General features: G+C 40.2%; 2 protein-coding genes across 2 annotated transcripts in view; both read left to right on the forward strand.

Moving 5' to 3' along the window:
* Rsod (Related to Sod) overlaps window positions 1–27,372 on the forward strand; it is a 342,433-nt gene that overhangs the window by 289,158 nt on the left and 25,903 nt on the right. The gene's annotated exons all lie outside the window — the stretch shown is intronic.
* Window positions 24,575–26,854, forward strand: Mlc2 (myosin light chain 2). The gene is made up of 3 exons (XM_065223869.1): window positions 24,575–24,689; window positions 25,826–26,038; window positions 26,105–26,854. Exons 1-3 carry the CDS (start codon window positions 24,687–24,689, stop codon window positions 26,516–26,518), a joined length of 630 nt encoding a protein of 209 aa, XP_065079941.1. The 5' UTR covers window positions 24,575–24,686; the 3' UTR covers window positions 26,519–26,854.

A 27,372-nucleotide genomic window follows, 5' to 3' on the forward strand; every position in this document is an offset into this window, starting at 1 on the left:
TAAGGAAGTTCAAGATTTTCTTGCATCGTTCGACTCGTAGCTCCCGGATGCGGTTGGTAATCGGTTGCGGTTGTGAGTTTTTTTTCCGTGCCCTCGACTTCGCCCCGCAATCTTCCTTTACGATCTTCCGTGCCGTAAAGTCACTGATCCCGTGTTCCTTTGCCATTTTCGTTATTGAACGCACTGGATTCACCCGAATCTTCCTTTTGATAGCAGCGATAACCCTCGGAACCCGAGCTGACCTTCACGAATAGTTGTCCTTTCTTTTCTCGGTCTAAAACCCTTTTGACACTCCCACGGCGATTGAAATGTCTTTTTGCGACATTTGCGCGTGGGACAAATCACGAATACGCTGCCACTTCGTCATGGTGCAACTGTCAAACTAAGTAAATCATTTTATTTTATACACAGCCTACTACACTCAAAAAATTTCACACGTTTGATCGAAGTGTTTAAACACTTTTTTTTTAAATGCAGAATCACATTTACTTTAAGTGTATTTCACCTTGGTTCGATGTGTTATACACGTTAATTAAGAATGTTTCAAACTTTGAAATGTTGAAAATTTTTCACTTTCTATTCAAGTGTATTGCACATTGAATCACGCTACTGTTCACAACAGAAGGATTTAAAGTGTTTTGCATTTCCATACGATGTGAATTGCTTGCTCAGAAAGGTAAACATCGAAAACAACAGTTGTGACTTTATGCTATTAACCCGCCTCATATATGAGAACAACCCTGGCACAGTGAGACAGAACGTAGACTCCGGCAGCAGCACACCCCAACAGTCCATGATCGAATCCCAAATCAGACCCATTAAAAAGATATGTGAAAGCTATGGCCTCTGGCAGTTTTGATTATATATTTGTCGTTTCAATTTTTAGAGTCGGTAAAGTAGAAGTCGATAAAGTAGAATATTGTAGAATATTGAACTATGGTGTGCAAAGCTATTGATATCACCATATGAGACACATAGAATCCAAGTGTGTCACAATTCAAATCCATAGTGTTCAGGCATGGTTCTTAGCATAAGATTTACACATGGAATGGATGTGTTTCACAATAAGCGCAAAATTAAGTGTGAGACACATGATGATGGCGTGTTGAATTTTTTGAGTGTACGGTTGCATGCAAAGAAAACCAAGGCATTGTATGCACAGGTGAAACAGGAACCTTATTTGTACAATGGTGCAAACATTATCACGCATACGGTAGTATCCACTCTAAAGTCAATCGGGTCCGCTTTCGATGCGGTATTATTTTGTTTGTGGGATCGGTGATTAAATTTGATCGAACTATCCAGCATCTTTAAGAAAGGCTATTAGGACCCATGCATTTATTATGTCACGCTAAATCGAGCAAAAAATAACCCCCCCTCCCCCCCCCCCCTTGAACTTGACATAATATATGCATCAACCCATTAAGGCAGCTTATGTTGATGGGTCGGTAGACAGGGCATTGTATATGCTGTCCGGGATTCCGTTGTGAACCCGTCGTTGCACCACTTCCGAACAGAGGTAGCGTTGCCCATATTATGGGTTCCTCAGGTGCGTCCAGATCGAAACCGAGTTGTTCCCATCTACTGCTAGTGTCCTTCCATTTGAAGATGTCACCCTTTATTTTCCTTAAGAGTACCCACTCAAGGTTCCAGCCGTCTCGAAGGGCTATTTACATTCATGTTTTAATGTCTGAACTGGGAACAGATGTGCTAGTCATCTGGCCGGTGCACCCAGTGGCGGCGAGATGGGCGCAGTTAACTCATATACCACAATGGCCGGGTACCCAGACAAATGAGGTGTTCGGCGATGAGGTGGTCTTGTATATTCCTTGGATCAAGGGATGTTTTTATATTGCTGAGTTCAAGGCATATAAAACGCTGGCATAATATTATAGGACGCAAATGGGTTTATCGGAGGGCGTAGTGGTGGCTAAGTAGATGGCCGCTACCTCCACCGAGTAATCGAAATAATAAAATGTTGAACGTATCCGCTACTCCGTATCCTACTTTTCCCGCAGCCTTGGAGCCGTCCGTGAAGCAGTGTTGAAAATTGTCGTATTTAGTTCTGAGTAGCTCCGCTTGGAGGCTGTCCATAGCGAGAGAGTTGTTCCAACCGGTGGAAACTAACGATTTTAAATTGGCTCACTACTTGACTAGCCTATTGGTCCCAAGCAAATCGATTAACGTACCCCATTCTAGTCAAATTCTAGTACTACACAATGTTTGTTTTTATTCGCTATGAAAGTTTGACAGATAAAATGAGGGGTTCGTGGATTTTCCTATGTTTCGAGGGGTGTATCGATTAGCTTGGGACCGAAGATAGTACCAGAACTGAGCCAAAAAGTTGAGCATGTTTCTTCGGGACCTACTAGTCTTAGAGTTACCTCTATGGTTGTTCCCTCCCTTAAAGCGCTTGGCAATCGAAAGGTCAAACGTGAAGGGTTGGCTCTGCCTATCCTCTGGCTCCGATCCAGTGTAATGTAAAATCGCATAATCCGTCACGTTTCCCTTTGTTTCTCCGTTGTGTGCTGTACGAAATTGAGGAATTCAGGAACCATGCATGGATGACGCTACGTGTAAGGTTTTAAATTTATATGAACAATCGTCCCCATATTGCCCGGACTAATCGGGGGTTGGAGGCGAAGGGGCGATACAAGTTTTTCAATTTTTGAAATCCTCTGAATTATCAATATTTAGTTCAAAAGCACACAGCCTGTTTGTTGAAAATACTTCTAAAAAGTAATCTTTCAGCACAGATGACATAGTTTGGCAAAATTCATCGTAATTTTACAAAGCACTAAAAACTAAACGGCCAATCCTCAAGCAAAACCGGAAAGACTTTATTACTGCTATTTTTGCACTAGGTTCCATCTTATCACATTATCACATTATCTGGTGTCCGAAGACCGAAACTCGTCCGTCTCGGCGTAGAACATATCCATTGGTGATTTCTCGCTGGGCAAATACCGTTACGGCCTTCGTAAGTCCCTTTTCAGCTGCTTTGTGGACTTCCTCGGCACGTTTGGCTTCACCTCTGGAACCTCTGGAACTCTTTTATGGTTGACTAGCTTCAGAACAGACGCATTGCCTTCGCGGTCCCGCAACCAATCGCCAAGGTTCGGGAGAGTGTCATCACGTTACTTGGTCGCACAATTGGAAAATTTGAGTCGCCTTCAGGATGTGGATTCGGACGGCTTTGAGAAAACGGATGAAGTTTGAATTGAGTTCGTAGTTCTAAAGCAATATAGTACTTACATCAGTATAAAAAAAATTGTTCTGGGCATTTTCCCACCGAGAAACCGATGTAAACATAAACGAGCACAAAAGATTTCGGCGCATTGGCACAGCGTAGGCACAGCTTTCGGCACAGTTAAGCACTCGGCACAGATTAAGGTGGGCAGAGTTGAAACCCCCTTGGGCTAGACGCAATCCCATAAAATAGTCTACTGTTTACGGTGGCCTTGGCTACCTTTAGTAGGATCTCTCTGTTGTTGCTGCGGTGTGGTTTGGAGAGTGTTCGCAGGAGGTTTAGTCACGTGCGGCAATTGGCTTTAGTGTCAGTAAAGTGTGCGTTGAACCTCAGCTTCCGGTCTAGACGCACTCCGAGAACCTGGATGATCTTTTTGTTGGGTATCGGAATATTCTTCACTAAGATGTTCGATGGTAGGCATAATTGGAAAACCATACTCTTTTCTGGAGACAATACGATTCCTACCCTGTATGGCTCATACAGTAGCTTGCAATTTTCTTCGCAATGCTTTGAGGATGCGTTCGATAGCCAGCAGAATGATGCCATCTGCATACACAAAGATATATATTCCTAAAGACACCATTTATTGGAACTGTGGGACTCCAGTCTCTTCCGCCCAGGTTGAAGAGCGTCAAAAAGTAAAATCATTTTACTTCTCTCCCTTCAATTGCGAAAAAACAAGCGAAGAGTCACGATTGAACTTTACGCATAATACTGTTTAGGAGCGCTTGTAGCGATGGTGAAGAATAACACTGCCGACATTGACAAGAAGCCACACCGCATCACCTAGCGTCTGGTTTATCTGAACAACTTTGCCTAAGACAGGAGCCTCCTATCTAGTCAAGATGTTAAGTATGGGCAAACAATTCAAAATGAATGTTAAACGAGCACTAGTGAGTGAATTCTGTGCTGAACTTTTAACCACAAAATAAGTCTTGTCCATCTGAACAACTTTGCTGAAAACGGAAATCTTCTACATATTTGGTTCATGTGAAGGCAAAAAATTCAAAATCAATGTCACACTACTTAGCGCTACCTGGTGAGTGAGTTCTGAGCTGAACTCTTTACCTTAAGATAGGTCTTGTCCATCTGAACAACTTTTTTTTTGTTAATCACTTTATTTGTACAGGCTCAATCGCATAAACTTTACAGAGCCAAATTATCATATTCTTTATACATTATAAATGTCTTAAATCTAAAATTAAAGGATTTGAACCGATTACTCGCGGTCTTCTCGAGGTTAGTGGATGACAATTGTTTGGATCGGGAGAGGGAAAAGGAGATTTGGAAAATGATTTATGATTAAAAAATTTCATTATTTCTAAAACATATACTTAATCCTATCGACGTTATATCAACTCAGTAATTATACAATTATTACAGAAACACGACGGCGGTAGTATTTTTCGATGGTATTTTATCTTTTAGACATTTCTTCCTCCTTGGTTGCCACTAGACCGATTAATCCTTGCGATTTCAAACCAAAACATTCAAGGTGTCGGAAATACCGGGTTGCCAGGTTGGATATTTTACAAACAATCACAGCTTGCTCTATGACCGGCACAATCGGCACACCTGTGGCACACTGACAAAAAATATGACCCAAGATTGTTGTGCGGGGTGACCTACTACTTAGAGCTGAACTCTTTACCATACAATATATCTTGTTCATCTGAACAACATTGCCAAAGACGGAAACAAACAATTCAAAAATAAATGTCACTCTAGCGCTGCTTGGTGAATGAATTCTGAAGTAAATTATTTACCTTAGGACAGGTCTTGTCCATCTAAACAACTAACAACTTTACCCAAGACACAAACCTTCTATCTAGTCCATATGCTAAGAAAGAGAAAACAAGAGCGGAACTCTTTACCATAAATAAGAGATGAACTAGCCTATGGCTAAAAATCTCTCTAATAATGAAAAAAAAAATCTTTACCATAAAATAGATCCTCTCCATCTGAACAGCTTTGCCGAGGACAGGAACCTTCTATCTAGTCAAAATGTTAAGTTAGAGCAACCAAAGGAAATTTAATGTTACACTAGCGCCACCTGATGAGTGAATTTTGAACTAACATCTTTTCCTTAAGATAGATCCAACTTTGCTGATGACGGGAACCATCCATATGAGCAGGATCTGTAGATAGCGTTATATAATGTGTGTATAAGCTGGCGCAACTTGATCATTTTCGTTTTTGTGCCATCCAGTGAGTAAATTCGGTCATACCAAAGATGAATACTAAGATGAAACTGTCGGAAGAAAAACTTTCTATTTTAGTGTCCTCTTTCACGGTCGCTTTCATCCAATGAATACCCCCGTATTCAAGGTAATTTTGTGATTTTGCTACCCCCTCGGTAAAGATGAAATTTTGCGCTCATTTTTATCAAAACAATCGCACCAAAATCAGAAATGTCCCATTTTTTAATTACTCGATTAACAACTAATCGATTATTTTTTTTTTGTTCGCTGTGCTGTTATTTTTCTACCAATGAGAGTGCAGCACGTTTGCAGCGATCGGTGATGATCCTCGGCATGAGATAACCGAGGATATAACCGATTACAAACATTTAATTTTTCGGTTCGTTAAACGATTAATCGATTATTCGAATGAAAATCGGCCATCACTAGATGAATGTGAAACGTCATTTCAAATATAAGGACCGTACATAAATATTGATACCATTTGAAAGGGACCGGGGCTAATCACAAATAACGTCCCCACGGTAACTGAAATAAACACGAGTGCTCACCGGTTGGTCATACTCCATCCATACTTTCAAAGATCTTGTATTCCTGAACATCTTTGCAGAAGGAAGCAAAATCCCATTTGGTTGGAATCTCGTGATACAAACATCTCTATCATCAAAATAAGCCACTTCATGGGTATAGTTTAACAATGAGAGATCCGCTGATAATTTAAACCGAAATTCAACTAAGTTTACTTCGTAAAACATTTAAAATTTCAGAAATCCATTGAAATTTCGTTAAGATACGGCATATTCAAATTGACCCCCGGGTACAGACAACGTAAGTATTTCAATAAAAAAATTCCAATAAATTTGTTTTCAAGATTTTTGGGGCAGATATCATTTAATATTATAGAGCTCCGGTGGACGCACCTAGCCACGAAAGAGTTAGTATAATTCATCGACAAATAAAAAAGTTACAGCTTTTCAAAGTGACCTGGGGTCAAATTGACCCCAAGGTACAGACAATGGGTTATTAGTTGCAAGACTCGACCACCCCCGTTATGATTTTTTAAATTGTATATTTCAAATCAAAAATATTGTTTATATTCATAGAGTATACAATATACATAATCCTTTCCCTTTGTGCTTTTCAGAAAGCGAGCCATAAGCCATAAAAGGCTAAGACAAGAGTTAATGCTCATGCCCCAACGGTCAGAGGAGGTTAGGTTAGGTTACTTTATTACAGTTGGACGGTCAGAGGAAAATGGAGCATCACGTAACTTTTCCAGCTTAGATGCTGCCAACGACCAACCAATCATATAATTACCAAAAACGTAACGTACGGTACGAGATGTCCATGTTTAATCAATTTTTTTTCGATTCTAAAGCATCGTGTATAAATCCTCGATTTAAACAGGCCTGATGATTTCTGAATCATCTTGCCCCTTAAATGCTGCACAGTAGGCCTGACCGTGTTGGTATGTGTGACGCATCTTGGATGTGAAGCATAAATCAAATAGATAAGAAAAATGATAGAGGTACATCAATCATTTCCCAGGATACATTCAAGAACTGGCTGTATTGGTGTTGGATTGGATTGGAAGTAATGTAGTTCAAATTTAAACGCCAAATACTCGTTACTGCTTCTGCAAACATTGTCGAAACATGCTACCTGCTACCTCACATCAACTAGCACTATCATTAGGTAGGGCAAAATTTACTCAGAATACTACAAAATTTCGCCCACCTGTAGATTTAATGATCAAATGAACGAATCAAAAATTCAAAAAATTTAAGTGGCCAATTTTCCACAAATTTTTTTTTTTATATTTTTTTTCAGATTTTTCCGAAAATTACGTACATACATTCACAGCAAAAAAACAATTTTGATATCACGTCAAAGTGGATGCACTACAATCATGTCGAAAATATGGTGTAATATTACTTGCTAAAAACGACAAAATTATCATTAATACAATGCATAAACTGACATTACGCTGCTTTTACTTCATTTTTTTATTTATGTGGTCATAAAAATTACATGAAATTTTTGACATGATTGTAGTGCATCCACTTTGATGTGATATCAAAATTATTTTTTTGCTGTGTTGAAAATTCATAACTAAGAAACCGGTTGCGCTCCAATCGGACCAGTCATATCCGAGAAAAATTAGTATTACTGATTTATTGCAAAATATCACTATTTGGTCGTATCTCCGGACCGAACGTCTGATCTGAATGAAATTCAATAAGGTTCTATGGAAAACAGAAGCAAACAAAATTTAAGCAGTTGCACTAAAATCGCTTCAGCATACGGTTCACACAAACACACAGACATTTTCCGATCTCGTCGAACTGAGTCGATTGGTATTTGACATTTAACCCCCATCCGGGCCGTAGATCTAATTAGTGTTTTTCAAGTGATATTATAGCCTTTCGGTACAAGTAGCTGTACCGAGAAACGCTGAAAACATATCAGAGGTATTCACAAAGCGCATCGTAAACGTAACTTCAATCGAACCTGGTATTTTTACGACAGTGCATAAGTTTATGATGCGCGTACTGAATACCCCTATCGACGGTGAATTCACAGCCTTGAAGAGGCGTAAATTGTTGTAACTGATGATTGGCCTCGTTTTCCTGGATTCTATGCCAAGGTCGCCATGTCGAGTAGTATTTTAACACGGAATACCCTCTGATCCACATGTGACCAGTTCCATTTCCATTTGAGATGTTGAACGTAAGAATTGGCCGACAAACAACAGAAGATATGAATTTTGTTATCATTGGCCATCCAAAATCTGATTCCATCTGTTTGGAGGAAATGATTCATAGAAGCCTTTGTCTATACTTATTTGATCCACCACTTCGCTTTTCATCGGGAGCTAAGCTTACATCTGACATCCTCCCTGTTTGTTGGTAAAACGTGACAGTGGTCCTTATAATAGACTGCGTATCGAAGAACCAACTATTTCATGAATCGATATTTTCGATAAGCCTCTCAGAATATGATTTTCATATGTCCAACGTATTGGTGAAAATTAACTGAATTCATAATTAATTTCAACATTAATTTTCAATAATTTATTGAAATTTTTTTTCGATTACTGTTATACAGAGTTAATCTTTCGTTTACCGGCAGGATCGGGATTCCCAAAATAGTAAACATATAGCACAGGCAAAAAACAACCATCAATTCTTGAAACAGAACTTCCTATCACCAAACGTGCAAGTTTCCATCAAAAATTCTCAATACTCAGACTCAGAATCAATTGAAATTATTGGAATTTTCTGCAATCGTCAACCGAAACACGAGCTTCGTACGTAATCACTAGTTCTCTTCTAACAGCAAACAGCCTTCAACCGGTCGATCGGTGGTAATACGCTCGTTTTGCTGAAATGACAGATTGCCTTGAGGCGTTTTCTATCTCAAAGAATAATTTTGCGCATAAGTGTCTATTGTGTGAGGAGCTAGCGGTGGTGGCTATCTATTTTGACCTCATACAATGTGATTTCAATTCGTTAGGTTTGGCGCATGAACGTAGGTGATGAAAATTTTCTATGAGACACATCGCGTTGAAATGGGGATATCAACGAACGAGAAGGCCCAGCTTGCAACCAATATAGGCAAACGGGTAGCACGCATACTAGTCAACGAGGAAAAGTGATTTTCTTCGCGGGAGCTTAACAGTGGGAAAATGATCGTTAGAAGTAGGTGATAATTGAACTATCTTCTGATCACGTTCATCAGGAGTTATGGCTGCTCTCACTTCTTGTGCTGTTTGAGAATGTACACTGCTATTAATTGAGGTATTTCTAAGATCTTTGATATTTTCATGTAATGTCCCAAATGTCGGCCTAAGTGTCCCTAATACTGGGCCCATGTATACATTTCGAAGGAAAGCAGTTTTGACAATGTTTCAGTAGCATCCAAATATAGCGATTTGTATTGTTCGAAGATAAATTGAAGAAAAGGAGATTTTTATCGATGGGCCCAATCTTTAGATCCACGGGCCAACATTAAATCCATTTCCCCTTTTTTTGGCTATTTGTAACATCTGAAACTAAAACACTAAATAAATGACGTTCGTATATGCCGGTCTCAGAGCACCGAAATTTATATGATTTTTTGTCAATTACCAGAAAATAATGCAATATCAAAATAAAAGTTCCTCTAATTCCATAGTTTTAACTACACAAATATTCAAAATGAAATCTATATTTTTGTATAAAGAGTGTTTGTTTTGTTTTTCTTTTTTCAATGTCTACTCATAATTTTAAAAGTACATATTTTTTAAATAAAATTTGCTGAACTGTCAAAAACCTGTTTATATCTATGTTTTTTTTTTGCAGCACTGTAGTTTCGTTTCCCGCTAAATTTGACACATGAGAAATAAACAAAACAAGGTTCCTTCCGTTTCCCCGCACTTTGCTTCCGCCGGCTTCTTCCGGTACGCCATCGCTAGCTCCTTGCATCGGATTGGAGACGATCATCATGGACAACGGAGGGAAGCAATCCACCGGACCGGAAGAGAATCGAGAAAATCATTAAGGTGAGAAGTTTTGAGAATGTTTCGTGGATGGTTTTCGATCACTTAAGGATTGTTTATTAAAGAAAGTGGACACCTGTTTATCAATGGTTTAGGGTTAAAACGTAACGAAAAATTGTGAATTTTCGCTCAGTGTGTAAACGCATTGTTTATTTTGGCCCCTGAAAAATAAAAAAATAAAAGTGAGAAATTTTGAACGATGGATCGGATCAGCTTATCAACTCGCAGATTAATTCTGCACAAATGGATTTCCAAAAAATTGTCGTTTCGAGAATTGGTAAAGGTGTGAAGTGCAGTATGTTATAGTTGAGAACTCGCTCTGAGAGAGCAAGAGAAACTGAAATGAGAAAAGGGAAATTAGGAGAAGTTGAGCGATGTACAGGATAGGCGAAATAAACCTGATTAGAAGTTTTGTAACTACCAACGAAAAAACACGTATTATTTGAAGTGCTTGAAAGATTCCCTCGCTAGTTAGTTCAGTGGCAACAAGGATAGATTTTTTTCTCTAAGTTTTATCAAATTTTGCATGAATTTTGTTAATTTTCTTGAGTGCGTGCTTTTGTGAAATTTAATTTGAGAAGATTTTGCACCAAATTTCTCCAACGTAAGTAAAATTTTACTCCTTGTGTGGTGAACAAAGGAATTTTAATTGATTAGTAAGAAATGTGCTTTAGTCGGCCATTGTTCTGAGATCTTTTGTTAAAAAGTCCTTTGAACCAGAACAATTAATTTGTTAATTATTTCTTTTGTGCACATATAAAGCTGAAAGGAAAGTGGCTACAGCATTGTAAAAAAAACTTATAGAGAACGCCATTTTGTAGAATTTGTGGAAAAACGTTGTTCATTTGTTCTAGAAGACACTTTCAACATACAAATTGGTCTTCAATTTTATTTTATAGCACCTTTATTCGAGGAGCATACGAATACTACGATTTGGCAGTGTTGCGTAACGAACGACGAGCGAAAAATCTACATTCAGTGACCGGGAACGCAGAAGAGAAGTTCGTGACAGTCGTGCTAGGGAGCGTGTAAGCTACACGATAGGTCACACCAATACCGCAAAAGCTGAATTCTTCACTACACCAATATTTCCTTGTCGGTGGAAAGAATCGCAAGGAGGGCAAAATTAAAGTGCTTGTAAATTCACTGTGGTTGCTGTTGCTGTTTTCGTCACCTGGATAGGTTTGTTGCACCAATCAGCGTTCGCAACTGTTGAATGCAGAAGTGCATTTCCAGTGTGGAGATTTTTAAGGAGGTGTTTGTTGCTGATTTTTGGTGTTATTTTTCTTTGGAGTTTTGTGTACGGTGAGCGACTGGGAGAATAAAACGATCTTCTGGTGCTTTGTGAAACAGGTATGTGCGTTTATTTTTTTGTATACCTTTTTTAAACTGTGCGAGATTTTGATTCATTACGGTTAAATTTTGTTTTATTTGTGTTGCATTTCTTGTGCGTTTCTTTTGAAAGGATGACCTTGACATCAATCGTAGACCCTTATGTACCCTATACAATGCCATTCAACCAGTATCAGGAACAGCTTGAATGGATTTTTTAACACAATGATTTTCCGGAAGAGCGTTATTAAACGTCATTCCTGGCAGTTTGTGGGAAGGAAGTTTTCACGGAATTAAAAAGGCTTTTTCCCGGAAAGAATTTTAATGATTTAACCTACAAACAAATGACAGATGAATAAAAAAAACGTTATGATAAGAGCGATTCAGCTGTAGTGCACAGTTATAAGTTTTGGACAAGAAGGCAAGGTAGAAATGAATCTTCGGAAGATTTTGTGATTTCTGTTAAGAATTTAGCGGAAAGGTGCGATTTTGGAGAGTTTAAGGATAGGGCTATTCGTGATATGCTTGTGATTGGCGTTTATGAGGTGCAATTGCAGAAGAGCTTATGTGATGAAGAGGACTTATCTGCAGCAAAGGCTAAAAGATTGATACTTAATTCTGAAAAATCATTCAACCGTTAAATTCATAAATTCCCCAAAACCACCTTCCAAAGGTTCAGAACTGTTTAAGAGACTAAAGAAAGATATTAATTCCGAGGGGGAGAGGTAGCTCATCGATTCTTCCGGTTCGCCTCCTAGCATCGTGCTATAAGCTACCAGGCGATAACCAGGGTAGTTGATCGATAGCTCGATGACGTGATTTTGTTGACGTCTGCAATGGGAAATTCTCATAGCAGGCGTTGACGATGGGGCGTTGTCGAGTTGTTGAATAGCAACTATCGTGGTAACTCACCGATTACCTGTCGATCTGCCAAATTTGGAAAGACGTCTGCATTGAATTGTCTCATATAATAATATTCCGCCCACTATATCACAAGAAATTGCGAGTAGCTGAGTGGAATGGAGATAAGTTAAGCATTGGGTATAGGACCAAGTCTCCCCTGGGTGGTGCCAAAAGATGAGCGCAATAGAATCATCAAGTTGCCATAAGGCACGGAATGAGACTATTGCATGGGTGGGTAGTCAAAGTCTTCCATTCGTTAGTCATTTCAGGTCGATTAGAACAGGTTTAGGTGGGCGTTGGCCAGATTTGGATTTTTCAGATGTAATCCTGGATAGGACCCTGTCATTGAACGTCGCGTGAAAGTGGAACTTAATGAAGGCCTAAGTACTTTTTCGTAGTTTTTAGTTTTCGGATTTGAAAGATCGTCGGTTACAGTGGCCTGCTTACTGAGCAGAAAAACGTGGTCCCAGGTCCTTACATGATTATGGTAAAATCGCTTGTGTATCGTGTATTTTGCGAAACTCGTTGTTGTCGTTGGTTCCGGGTTTGAATGGATACACAAATTTGAGCAACGGTATTATGTGATATGAGGGGCTCGGTGGCCTTAGAGCAACCGTTTTTGCTTACTGAGCAGAACATCATGAGTCTAATCTCAGGCCCATCCACATTCAAGATTCGTCAATCGTTTTATTTGTTAATATGACTACATGGTAATAACAGCAACTCGGTGATTAAAAAGGTGCTCGTCTGCCTAGTGGCAAACGTTTTTGCTTACTGAGCAGAAGACCGTGAGTTTAGTCCCAAGCTCCTTCGCGTTATATGATCGTTAGGACATCAATTCAGCTTATCGTTTACCAAAACGAACCCTGCTGCAAACCCAACCCTCTTATCCAACATCCCAGTGACTCCTAGTGGAAGTGCAGAGGTGTTCTCGGCTTCCATCAAAGCGAGTGTCATGTCAACACAATCCTTACCATTCCTTTCTTGACCTGTGTTCGGGCGTGGCCGGCGCTGGTATTGCCTAATTTAAGATCACCAGTTTTACACATTGAGGATGATTGCTAGTCCCAAGCATCGTCTATTGGTTCTCTGTGTAATTACAGCTGATCTGGCAGTAACAGAGTAGCAACCGTGGGTGGTCAATCAAGCTCAAGCTCAAGCTCAAGCTCAAGCTAAAGAAAGATATTAATTCCGATTCAGAAGATGATGACATGCCTTGTCTTATGATTTCTGTTAACAAAATTAGTAATCCTTGTTTTGTAGAGGTTTTAATAAATCAAAGACGTTTGACAATGGAAATTGATAGTGGATCAGCAGAGGGCGTAATTTCCGAAGAGCTGTACATCATAAACTTAACAAACTGTGAATTGCAAAGTTGCAATAAAAAACTGGTAGTTATTGACGGAAACAAATTGAAAGTTGTTGGAAAAATCAAGCTTGATGTGCAGCTTGCAGGAAATAGAAAAACACTTAGCATAGTGGTTTTGCGCTGTGAAAACGATTTCATCCCGCTAGTTGGCCGCTCATGGTTGGACGAATTTTATTCCGGATGGAGAAATACTTTTACCAACCCCACGCTAACTGTTGGCAACATCGATTTGGTTGATGAGGAGACAGTGGTTGAGGAAGTTAAGAATTTCTCTTGGGGGCAGGATAGTGTTGGCGCCAACTGAAGTTGTCAAGTTCTCATCGCAGGGGAATTTTACTTTTTCCGGTGGAGAACACGGTGTCTCCATCTCAGCAAGAAGCACCCGTTTCGTCATCTGTTACATTTCAAGAAGCACCCGTTTCGTCATCTGTTACATTTCAAGAAGCACCCGTTTTGTCATCAGTTCAATCACAAGATGCAGTGTCTGTTTTGTCGTCGAATTCAGCAAGAAGTAAAGAATTTAGTATTGACAATAAGCGAAGAAGAGAAAACGATGAACAAGAATCTGACAAAAATTCAAATTCGGAAAATGAATTTTACGGCTTCCCGGCCGATTCCTTCATTTACGCAAATGAACATCCTATGGGGATTTCTAAATGTGAAGAGCCAAGTCCACTTCCAGTCGTTTCAATGAGACGTTCTTAAAGAAGAACTAAAAAGCATAAGAAGAATTATTATGTGTACTATTAGTAGAACCGAATTTCTTATCTAGATTTCGTTTTCTAACCATAAAGCATAATAGGGTTATGCATTCGAATTATTGTTGAATTAGTATGTGAAAAATATCGAACTAAATGATGAATTTATTTTAACTACAGTTTTGGGTATTTTTTCTTAAGGATGAAGGAGTTGTTGCAGTTGAGAACTCGCTCTGAGAGAGCAAGAGAAACTGAAATGAGAAAAGGGAAATTAGGAGAAGTTGAGCGATGTACAGGAAAGGCGAAATAAACCTGATCAGAAGTTTTGTAACTACCAACGAAACAACACGTATTATTTGAAAGTGCTTGAAAGATTCCCTCGCTAGTTAGTTCACAGTAAATCTACAGTGTTCAATATTGTTAAGAAGTTTGGAGAAACGTAACAATATCAGAACCTTACCTTTTACCAATCAGGCTAAGGCCTTGTTGTCCTCTGCTGTCCGAAGAAGTCGTCTCCCCTCTACTCGATCCATGGCGACAGTTCGCCAGCCTCGTAGTCTGCGAAGGGTTCGCAGGTCACCTTCTAATAGATTAACCTATCGCAACCCGGGAAGCCGAGCGATTTGCAGTTCCATGTTCCAAATTTTCCAATCGTAGTCCTTATTTCGTCGCGTAGGTCTGTGCCGATTGTTCCGATCCGTAATTCTTTCTTCAACTTTGTTTTTTTTTTCAGGGTGGCTTGTTGGGCCTGCCCCAACCCCCTGTCTCGCCGGGAGAACATCGTACACAGCTCTGTTTAGAGTCCCACGCTGGCACTAGGACGGTGATCAGCCGCTCCTAACATGGAGAACAGATGCCGTTTTGAGCCGCACCTCCATGATGAACAGACGCTCAGGTTTGGTGAAGCATTTCCTCTATCACCGTACTATGGTTACCGCGCCAGTGTTCGCGTCGCATCTCTTCACTTTGCTATTGCCGGACTGGCAACATTGCCCAGGCTACGCCACCCAGCTGTGTCCATATTTCAGCTGGTAGTCTTTTGTTATCATATGACTCGAGGAGGCGTGAAGTAGGAACTTGTGAGGACCAGGGCTAGGTATTCCGCTCCTTCCAGGTTGTCAACTCACCATTTTGTAGCACCTACACAACCTACAAGAAGCAAAAAGCATCCAATAGGACGTTGAAGCTTCTTCGAAAATACGGTCACGGAACTTGTATAACGTTCTCCTTCAAAAGCCGAACCGGTGCATTTTGATCGAGACGAACGTCAAATTGGATACCAGTACACTTCCCGGACCGCAATTTTTCAACGCTGAGCAGAGAACAGATGTGCCTGATGATCTGCGATACATCCAAACGGAAAAATTTGGAAAAAAGGTTTTGGTGTGGCAAGCCATTTGCTCCTGTGGCATCTTAAAAAAGATGGAAGAGAAGCAAGCTCTGTTGACTGCTTTAAGAAAATTTGGTCTGCAGCATAACGAAAAGTTAAGAAGAAAGTTGTGCAGAATCTAATGGGCGATATCAAGAGAAAAGTCCGAGCGTTCTTCAGAAATGAGAAATATACATTCAAACTCACGTGACATCGGTCATATGTATGTTGATTTTCATTTATATAAAGTAAACTTATGTAGTTGAAGATGCTATATTCAAATAACAGACTAAAGTGGTAATTTTTATACGATAGATGAGGAGATTAAAGTACAGTGTTGATAGTTCCGTTAGAGTAGGGCAGTGTGAAAATTGTATATAGAAAGTAGAAAGCGAGCAAGGTTAACTTTTTAGGAAGGTACAAATCGGTTTGATCATCTCTCTTTACCTAGACTCGCACTTCTATCGAATTGGGCTCTCAGGCAGCAATTTATGTGCGTGTGGCAGTGGTTATCACGATATCGAGCATGTTGTTTGGGCATGTACCTTACACCGTGTTGCCTGATCTTAGTTATCCGAGATCTCGACTATTTGAATTTAATTTATGTGTTTTTAAAACGGATAGATCTGAAGATTTAGTAGTTAGTGTCATCTTATGTTCTCCCAGCTGCCCATCGGTGTACCCCATGTTTGTCTTTTTCATCAGAGTGTCGCTTAGTTCGAGATCAAGAGCACATTGCTCTCCAAACGTTGTGTTCACAATCCCTACCCTGACATCCATTTGCTACTATTTGTTACCCCTAACCTCGAGATAGCCGCGAGTAATCGGCCCCGGCTTTACTAACGTTAGTTTTAAGTAATTTTGTAATCTAAACAATGAACGCATTTAAAAAAAATAAATCTCTCTTTACCTAGCTCCCTCGTGGGAGAGGGATGGTGAGGGGTATGAAAATCGTTAACTTCACGCAGAAGTAATACAAAACAAATAGTTAAAGCACAGGCAAACAGACATAACACTCACCATCACATTCTTTGCAAATAAGGTTTCAGTTGGGAATGTGCTTGCATTTGTCATGGTAGCGCCACTGAAGCGTTAAGCAAGCCACTACATTTCGAACTTATCAGTGATGCCAGTTCTTTTTCAGGTCAATTTAGTATATTTCAGCTCTCGATAATGATACGGGGACCAAGGCATCCCACTGGAGACATAGACAGTAATGACACGATTTTTCCAGCCCTTTTTTTCAAAATCTTTTCTAATGTTCAACGAAACCCATGCGCTTTTTCAGTGGTCTTATTGGATCAAAGTATACCTTAAACACCCATCTTGAAGATGCATGAGAATGATTTGGAATTACGATTTTATGAAATTATTTAATGATAAAAGTCTAATGCGTGGATGGGTTGACAAAATCGGGTCATTACTGTACCACATACTAATTTGACGAATACAGAAAAAAAAATGTTGAATATTACATCCAAACAGTCGATTGGTCATTCCGCTTGTTGTGTAATATTACTCTGTACGATATACATAAAATTAGTGAACAAATCATTTTAATGAGTGCAATATTGTATCCACTTTTAGTAACTGGTGTTTAATACATCATAAATAAAATTGATTGATACATTATCACGCATCATCACGTTTAAAAACTTGATTCCAGCAAAAAAATACACTTTACAATCAAAACAAATCTCTAAACAAGACTGAGCTTATGTGAATTTCTCCTGCGGATCCGTATTTCTGCGAAATTCAATCAATTGTATAGACCTACTGATAATTTCGTAGAACCGACATAACTGACTTCCATCTGTTTTACTTTTATTCAACACAGCTGACGCGTTGACAGAACGAGGGAGAATCAACTATTGTAAAAATTGCATGAACGAGGGATGCTCGGGTTGCAAAAAATGCTTAGGAATGTGCATGATAGAGGGTACTAGCACCAACGAACCGACATGCCACTGGATCATTTCGTTTGTCCGCAATTCGATTTGTCAAATGAGCGATTCGATCTATTAAACGGGCGATCAGATCTGTCAAACGAAGTGAGACGCAAACCAATACGGTCAACTACAACAACTCAGCGCCTGAATTCAATTGACTCAAAACATTTTCCTTCCAAACGAAATTTTCTCCTATTTGGCAAAAACTGCAGTTAACTCATAGCTAATGAGAAGCTGCAGTTTTTTTTTCAAATACGAGAAAATTTCGTATGGAAAGAAAATGATCTGAGTCAATTGAATTCATTCCCTGAGCTGTTCTAGTTGGCCGTGAAAACAATATAAATTTTACATGTGTTTGTGTCTTTGCTCACGGTATGACGCGATCGGATGAGTAGATGGCGGTAGTGTTTAACGTATTTTAAATATGGCGTCTTATAGTACGTTCAGACTACAGAGTAATAACATGTTATAGTGCTATCTTGATGGTGGTTTCTGTGTTGCAATTAGTTGACAACCGTTATAACATGTTATAACCATAGAGGTAACTCTAAGACCACTGGGTCCCGAAGAAAATCATTATTATTTTTGGTCACTCAGTACCAGAACAACGGTCCCAAGCAGTCCCAAGCTATTTCACTCACCCCTGCATGTTCTGCATGAATCCACACACCCCTGATGTTATCTGTCAAACTTTCATAGCGAATCAAAACAAACATAGTGTAGTAATAGAATTTAAACTAGAATAGGGTACGTTAATCGTTTGCTTGGAACCAATAGGCTACTAAAGTGGTGAGCCAATTTAAAATCGTTAGTTTCGTATTGATTGTTGTTATAACTCTCCAGTCTGGACAGCGTTTTAGGCAAAAATTTGAATGTAGCTTCTATGAGCTGTCACGTCGGTTCGTCGGTGGTACTAGCAACCGGTGGAAACCTGGGTACTGCGGACTCACTCAATGTGCTTGTCACTTGGGAGCCAGTCAGAACTGTCAAATGGGAGCCAAACATTCAGAAGCAACAAACTCAGTTACTGTTCTTACCTCTCGTCAAGCATTGCAATCTCATAAAAATGATTCATACTTTTTTATAACACATTATTAATTGTAAGCTCAAAGACAAAAACCAACAGGCTCAATGATTAAAGTATAAAAACCAGCATAGTTTTTTTATGACTCAGCTGTGTTTTCAATTACAGTAAAACATACTTTGGAGAAACATGTATGTAAACAAACTTTGATGGAGTCAGGGGGGCTCGAGCACTCCTGGCTCAGAGCTTTTGGTGGGAATCAACTGAGAAAGAACAAAACCATTTTTAACTTGAGGAAATTTTCAAGCAGTTTTCCATTGGCTTGCAAAATGAAATCGATTTACTCCGCAGTACTCAGGTGGAAACTAACGATTTTAAATTGGCTCACTACTTGACTAGCCTGTTGGTCCCAAGCAAATCGATTAACGTATCCCATTCTAGTCGAAATTCTAGTACTACACTATATTTATTTTGATTCGCTATGAAAGTTTCACAGATAAAATGAGGGGCTCGTTGATTTTCTTATGTTTCGAGGGGTGCATCGATAAGCTTGTGACCGAAGATAGTACCACCCTAGCAACACACTTGTCATTTAACTGTTGTGGTTACTTGTATGCACCTTATTTCAGTCACAATTAAGTTGCAGCAACCTATTTTGATGGATGTGTGTTGCTTGGACAGAGCTGAGCCAAAAAGTTGAGCACGTTTCTTCGGGCCTTCTAGCAGGCTAAGGCCTTGTTGTCCTCTGCTGTCCGAAGAAGTCGTCTCCACTCTACTCGATCCAGGACCACACTTCACCAGCCTCGTAGCCTGCGAAGGGTCCGCAGGTCGCCTTCTACTTGGTCGATCCACCTTGCCCGTTGCGCGCCTCTTCTTCTTGTGCCCACCGTAGTCAGTCAATTTTAGCAATGGTTCCCCCAGCAGCTGGTGCAATTCGTGGTTCATTAACCTCCTCCACGTTCCGTCGTGCATCTGCACTAAAAGAGTACGCAACACCTTCCGTTCTAAAACACCACGAGGATAGTCCAGGTCTCGTGGTCATTTAGGACCACCGGTCTAATCGGCGTCTTGTAGAGAGTCAACTTCGTGTGGCGGTGGATTTTATTCAAACGGGGTGTCCTCCGGAGTCCAAAGTAGGCACAATTCTCTGCCATAATGCGTCTTTGAATTTCTCTACTGGTATCATTTTCGGCGGTCACCAGTGAGCCCAAATACACGAACTCATCGACCACCTCGATTTCATCATCGTCAATCTGTACTCGGGGTGGGAGACTAAAATTGTCTTCCCTAGAACCTCTTCCTCTCAAGTATGTTGTCTTCCATGCGTTGATTGCAAGTCCAATCCGCCTAGCTTGAGCCTTCAGTCTGATGTAAGCTTCCGCCATCGTCTCAAAGTTCCGTGCCATGATGAAGATGTCATCGGCGAGGCCATGAAGCTGGATGGATTTCCTGAAGATCGTGTCACTCGTGTCTATCCCAACTCTTCTGATCACACCTTCTAACGCGATGTTGAATAGCAGACACGAAAGTCCATCAACTTGCCGTAACCTCCTTCGAGATTCAAAAGAAACTAAAGAGTGTCCCAGATACTCGAACAACGCACATCCATCACTCGATCCATCGTCGCTTTGACCAGTCGCGTCAGTTTATCCGGAAATTCGTACTCGTATCGTTCCGGATTGCGGAGGAGAAGGCGCTCTTCATCTAGATCAAATCCAGAGTAATTAATTTTCCAATATGATTATGGAAAGGCAGCGGAGGTACGGATGCTCGTACGGATGTCTCTTGCAGGGGTAACGTTCAATACGTGCGGGTGTTGGATCTTCCACCGGAGGTGCCGGATAATTATCATTGGTGCTGATGAAATACGGAGAAGTGAAACGTGTCATTTGGGAGAAATTCCCTGCGGAATTGCGCCTCGACATATATACAGGTAAAAAATACATGAAGGTAGAAAGGAACTTTCCTCCTCGGTCCATTTCCTAAACCGGAAGGTAAATATATTGTACGATGGGAATAAGGATAAATGCTTCCTATGTAAGACGAAGGGGCATCGGATGAATTCCTACCCCAAACGGAAGACCTGGAAGAAACCAAAAAAGCACCACCAGGACAAATAAAATCAGCGGCAGTACATACGCTGGTGCAGTGGCTGAAGGTGCGTCGTTGGACAATCAGAAAACGGATAAAGAAGTAGCGGTAGCCTTATGAGACTCAGGTCTTCCTCACTACTTTTTTCATACATTGTGTACAGCTAAAAGGGAACCCATGTGCGCGTGAACGTCATTTAAGAGTGAGCCACAACGCACCAACGTTTCTATTCTTCGGTGGATCCCCGGTTGTCATATGGACATTTGGTCGAATGGACGATTGGCCGAATGGACGATTGGCCGAATGAAATAATCTTCTTTATACATTTACATAAAAATATTACAATTCTAAAATGTACTAAAGAACTTTAGGAGAACGTCCCTTTCTAACAATTGAGAATAACCATTGGCGTAGCCAGGCATGGAAAATCATTTCAATTCATTTCGTGCATTTATTTACATTAATTTGCCTCTAACTTTTTTCATCAACAGAATTCCGTAAAATAATATATTAAGCTGTTTTAGGTTTTGTCAATTGCTACAACTTTTGTAAACATCTCAAATCTGTATCTCTTGTGCATGATGAACCAGAGCAAACAGAACCCACCATTGTTTTTCAGTAAATGTAAATTACATTCACTGAAAAACTAAAACAAGTTCAACCCACTCTAGATTGTCATGCATAAGATTTACAGATTTGAGATATTCACAAAAGTTATATCTTATAATAAAACCTGCAAAAGCTTCATACATCATTTTTAAGAATTCTGTTGATGAAAAAAGGCAAATGAATGTAAATGAATGCACGAAATGAATGTTAATGATTTTCCATGCCTGGATTTAGCTAATTGGGGTGCCAAGGTGGCCAGGCCCCCTCCATTATTATGTAGCCCAAGAATTGTGGGTGTTTTTTTTTGACTCACCGGTATTTTGTCAAGCCTCTCAAGTTCGATGTTACTACTTAACAACGATTAATAAAATTGGACCATAAACAACGATTTTTTAAAGTCCTTTATGTTGATTACTTTTCTTATGTTCTGGACTAAAAGAAACAATTTTGAGAAATTATATTGTATCGATATTTCATCGATGGCAAAATAACACATTTTCAGGCTCCACAAATTACCCATGAGCCCAGGGATTTTTCTTCTACTTCTGGGAACTTTGTAAAACTTCAAGAACTTCTAAGAAGTTCAGGAAATATCGTAGATTTTGAGGAAATTTAGTAGAAGTTCTGGGAACTTTATAAATCTTAAGAAAAATTCGTTTGTTTCTGGAACGTGGAAAAGTTCTGAAAACTGTGTGAACGTAGAAAATTTATTTAAGTTTGAAGTGCTTCGTGGAGTTAAGGGAAGCTCATTATTGATCCAGAACTTTTAAATAATCTTAGGGCACTTTTTTTGAAGCCTCATGGACTTGAAATAGTTGTGGAAATTACGTTCAAATTAAAAAAAAATTCGTTCGTGGAACTTCACGGAAAATCAACGAGAAACGTAGAAGTGCAGCAATTTTTGTAGAAGTTTTGCGAATTTAGTAGCATTTTGAGGAGCTGCATAAAACTTCATATAAGTGTAAGGAATGTTCAACAAGTTCTGGGGATATTGTAATAGATCTAAAAATAGTTCAATAAATTTCTAAGAACTTCAAGGATTCTCGCTTCAGTTCAGGGATCTTCGTTGCAGCTCATCAGAGATCTCACTTCAAAAATGCTCCAAGAACTTCTAAGAGGTTTTGGGAACTTCGTTAAATGTTAAGGAACTTTGAAGATGTTCAAGAATATGGCGGTTTATGCGCTTACCAAACCGTTGGGTACATTCGAGCAACCCAAGTAGCATTGCAAGTTTTATCGAGATTGCAAAGTAATGTACAAGTATAAATCAACCCTAATAAAATCAAAATGATCAATTGGTTACATGAGCGATCGTGACACATTTCACCTCATGCATCTTGTGCAAGAGCTATCTTATACATAGTGACTACAGTAGCAGAGCGAGAGCATTCCGCTGGAACCTCAATCCAAGACGTTTATGGGTAGGTGCAGAGTTGGTAAATGTATATTTTTACTACAGATATGTCACCATAAAGATTGTATGGAGAAAACTAATGTCATGACATTTTTCCTTACAACATTTTCATGACACTTACCACCTCTGGGCAGGTGAATGTGACGACAACACGCCTCGTTACAGTAACACCGTCTTGGGTGAAAACCGATGATGAGGATCGTCAATGCTGATGCATTTTAAGTCATCGTTACACATAGTTTGGAAAGTCATAAGTATACTAGGCTGGGTTAACTTAACAACTGCTCTTTCAATGCGTATTGAGGTCCCCAACAACTGTGCAACATTTCAACGAAATTGTAATCTCGATACGCGGGTGAACTTTAAATTTAGTATGGGAAACGGAGCGATCCTCATGACTTGCTTGCCAAAAATCAAAATATTGCTCAAATTTCGCCAAAACTAGGACTTACATTGAGAATAGTATAGAAAACCACTTTGTTCAGGACTGTAAATCGATTTGATCTTTGTTCAAAAAGTTACCAATCTTCCATTTTAGACCAACTGTTCCACACGAACCTACAAGCACATATGTACGCCTGTTGGTTTGCGAGGAGCAATAGGTCTTAATTAATATAATATTAACTTTGTTCTCAGTGTTCTTCATAGTATTCCCAATCCATTTCCGAGATTTGGTGGCATTTGAGCAATATTTGAATTTTTGACTTGCAAATAAATAGGTTCGTTTCATTTCCCATAAATGCTTCCATACAAAATTTAAAATTCTCCAGCAAATCGAGGTCATAACCAAATTCGTTCAAATTTTACACCGTTGTTGGGGACCTCAATACACATTGGAAGAGCAGTGGCAAACAGGGGGTTGTGATCTACCATACAAACTTGATCCACCTTACGGTATACCGTTGCTGTACTATATTCTAGTTCGTTTGATTATTAACTAAACCAAGTATTCAAAACTATTATATTTACTGTATAATTAGGATTTCGTTGATTTTGGACCACCGTGAGTCATCCCTATGACGTTTTTAATAATTAATCTATTATTAAAAATTGTGATCACAAGGAGCAAACATACATTATTTTCAAAATCCAGTCAATTTTGGCACGGTGCCAAAATCGAACGTCTTAGTGGTTTTGCTGCCAAAATCGAACCGAGAAAAAATCGAACGGGTACTGTATTCGAACTTGGAAGCTTTAATAACTAATAACTTTAGGTTTGGAACTTCCCAAAACTCCCTCAATTTTGCCCACTCCGTCGAGCCCTAACGGCGACAGTGTGCAGTCACTGCTCGATCACCACGCGCTATGTGTAATAGCTCACCATCATCAGCAACCTTTCAACCGAAAAATCCTGCGCAAAGTTCAGTACGAGGTGTGCGCGCGTGTTTGTATTCGTCGTATAGATCATCACCCGACATTTTTCCACCCACTCACCCACAAACCTGTTGCGTATGCATGCTGGCGCGCCGATCGCTCTGCTCTTCCCGGGAATGCCATTCTTCCAAAGTCTCACCGGTCCCATTCTGCCGTAGTTCTGAACGTGTATTCGTGCGCCACCCGATAATGTGGGCGACTAATTTTAGCGGCCTGTGTCGTCGCCGGTCCATTGCGCCTTTGCGCCGTGTCCCGTCCCGTCGTGATCCCATCCCAGCCTAAGTCAGTGTGGGAAAATATAAAAAGATTTTTCTCAGGGGGCCCCACCGAGAATGGTCTAAAAAAGGCATGTGCATGGTACCCGAGAGGCGAGTCCGTGTTTGACTGTGTGAGTGTGAGTCCTAGGAACGAGATTGAGGCAACGAACCAGGCCACCGACCGAACCGATCCGGGCCAACCGAGGCAGCTGTACTTATCAACGTCGGAGCTCTACAGCAATCAGTCGCTCAGGAGCTTTAGCCAAGTCAAGTCGCTCTAGTTAAGAACCAACTACCCAAAGCATCATGGTAAGGAGGAAGGATCACCCAGAAGAAAGATGGAGATAGTGGCGCTGTGTGTTTGACTTGTGATAAATTTGATGGAGTTTGGTGAAGATCTTGATTGATTATCGACGGTGTGCGGATGGTCGCGAATTTCTGGAACGCGCTAGCAGGTGTATCAAGTGCAACCGGTGCTGAATGTGGCAGGAAATTTTCTCAAAATGTGCACGTGTTGAATTTGGTACCTAAAGTAGTTCAAAGCAGTTGATGAGCCTCTAAATGGTGTGAATTCACGTGAAACAGTAGATCCTGATCAGGATAGTGAATCGATGGAAACTACTTGATTATTGCAAGGACTTTTTGACACTGTGGATAATTCGAAGGATATGAATCAACGGTAATAAATAATTTCCAGTGCTGTTGAATGGTGTCGAATGGCTTTATAAGGAAATATGGCAGCATGACGCACATGAAGTCGTTAGTGTTACGTCATAAGCTATTAAGCAGTGGTTTCTCAGAAGTTGATCAGACCCTGTGGGTCTATTGACAGCCAGTGAGGTTCCACACTTACTTTACAGTTTCCAAATGTTAATTTGTTTTTTTTTTATCAAAGGAAAATCTACTTATGCATTCTTCTGGATTCGTAATTCAATACCTTCACGATGAAAAGTGACAATTAATTTTGACATCTCAGTCAAGTGATCTTCCTGCCAAGAAAATTTTCCAACAAGCATCCAATTTTCCGAAAATCGGTCCTACTTAAGATTTGAATCTCGGTCGCCAGCGCTAGTTAGAGTGTGTGGAAAATTTGCTCACTCGCACATTTCTAAAAATAGATTTTGTTTTCCACAAACCGGTGATGGCGATCTACGACGTCGTTTCGTGCGAGGTGTTTGTCGGTGGTTACGTAAAAAAAAAATCTATATTCTACGCACGCACCAACCGAGCGCCGCTAGCACATACAGGTCGTGAAAGTCGTGCACTAAAAATAGACACCTTCGCCGTTGATCATCTTGGCCGCGCTTGCACCGGAGGAATTAATCAAGATCTTCTTCATAAACGACGGGAAATGGAACGCAAGATGGAATCCAAAGCAGCCTCGTTATTGGATTGGATTATTGGCATGGCAGATGATTAATGATTGATCTTTTTTGCCATTCCAGTCTGAGAAGCCAAAGAAGACCAAGAAGAAGGCCTCCTCCAAGGAAGAGACCCCAGCAGAGACCCCAGCGCCAGAGACCCCGGCGGCACCAACCCCATCGGACTCCGGCTCTCAGCGAGGATCTACTCGCGGCTCATCCTCCCGCAAGGCCAAGAAGGCCCCATCTTCCGTCTTCGTCCTCTTCTCCCAGAAGCAGATCGCCGAATTCAAGGAGGTAAGAAATTCGCTGTTTTGAATCTTGAAACGCCAAAGCTAAACCGCATCCCTCTCAATTCAACAGGCTTTCCAGCTGATGGACAACGACAAGGATGGTGTGATCGGCAAGAACGATCTCCGTTCGACCTTCGATGCCCTGGGTAAACTGGTTTCCGACAAGGAATTGGACGAAATGCTTGGCGAAGCACAAGGCCCACTCAACTTCACCCAGCTGCTGACGCTGTTCGCCAACCGCATGTCCGGAGGAGGTACCGATGACGATGATGTTGTCATCAATGCCTTCAAGGCCTTCGACATGAACGGCAAGATCGACGGTGAGAAGTTCCGTTATGCCCTGACTCACTGGGGTGCGGATAAGTTCTCCGAAGACGAGGTTGACGATGCCTTCGACCAGATGATCATCGACGATAAGGGCTTCATCGACACCTCGGCCCTGATCGGTATGCTCACCGGCACCGAAGAGGGAGAGGAAGAATAAACTCCTCGCCAACAACCACAACTCCCCTCCCCTCTTTAAAACAATCCTTTTTTCTATTTATTTTAACAACTTTAACTTGTTTAAAAAAGAAGAAACATCTACAAAGAACAAGCAGTGACAACAACAACAACAACAACAACAATAACAATACGGAGAACATCTTCATGTTAATCACAATTCCATTTGCTTACATCATCTGATTCTAAATTATTACTTTTATTTTCTTATGATAAGACATGAATTTTTAAGCTATAAGAAGAATAAAGTTATATAAAAAAAAGTCCAAAAAATAAAGCAAAAAAAGTGCAAAAGAACTCATACCGAGGAGAAAACAAACGATTGCGTCTTTCTACTAAAACACAAAGTCTTAAACTTACAAGGACACATCGCGACTCGCCTCAAGGTGTCGGCAGCTAGAGCCTATTAGGAAGCGCAGAGTGAGACAAAGGAGGAATGTGTACAATATTGGAATTCGGCAGAAATAAATGTTTTCGTTTTTTTTAAATGAAAAAAAAAGAAGCAGACCGGCATTCCCATATTCATACACACTGCGAAAAAGTCATGCAAATTTCGGTGCCCTGAGGCTGACGCATGCAAGCGGCCATTAAGCAGTTGAAAGAATTCAAATCTAACGCACTATTCGACGAGTTGAATAAGTGTCAGCTTCAGGACCCTCAATTTTACATGACATGTTTGTTTGCGTTTCATGATTTACGTCTCGTGTGAAAATAGTTATTTCAAAGTGTGTGCATGCATACATATAACTTTTGAGTGTGTCAGTCAGTGAGTGATTCATTCGGTTTCGAATAGTAGAGATTTAAAAGTAAGACGAAAATCTACGCTGTCCTGTTTTC

The sequence above is a fragment of the Ochlerotatus camptorhynchus genome, unplaced genomic scaffold (assembly GCF_037179485.1).
Source record: "Ochlerotatus camptorhynchus isolate MF236.1 unplaced genomic scaffold, CSIRO-AGI_Acam_v1.1 ptg000201l, whole genome shotgun sequence".
NCBI classification, from domain to species: domain Eukaryota; kingdom Metazoa; phylum Arthropoda; class Insecta; order Diptera; family Culicidae; genus Ochlerotatus; species Ochlerotatus camptorhynchus.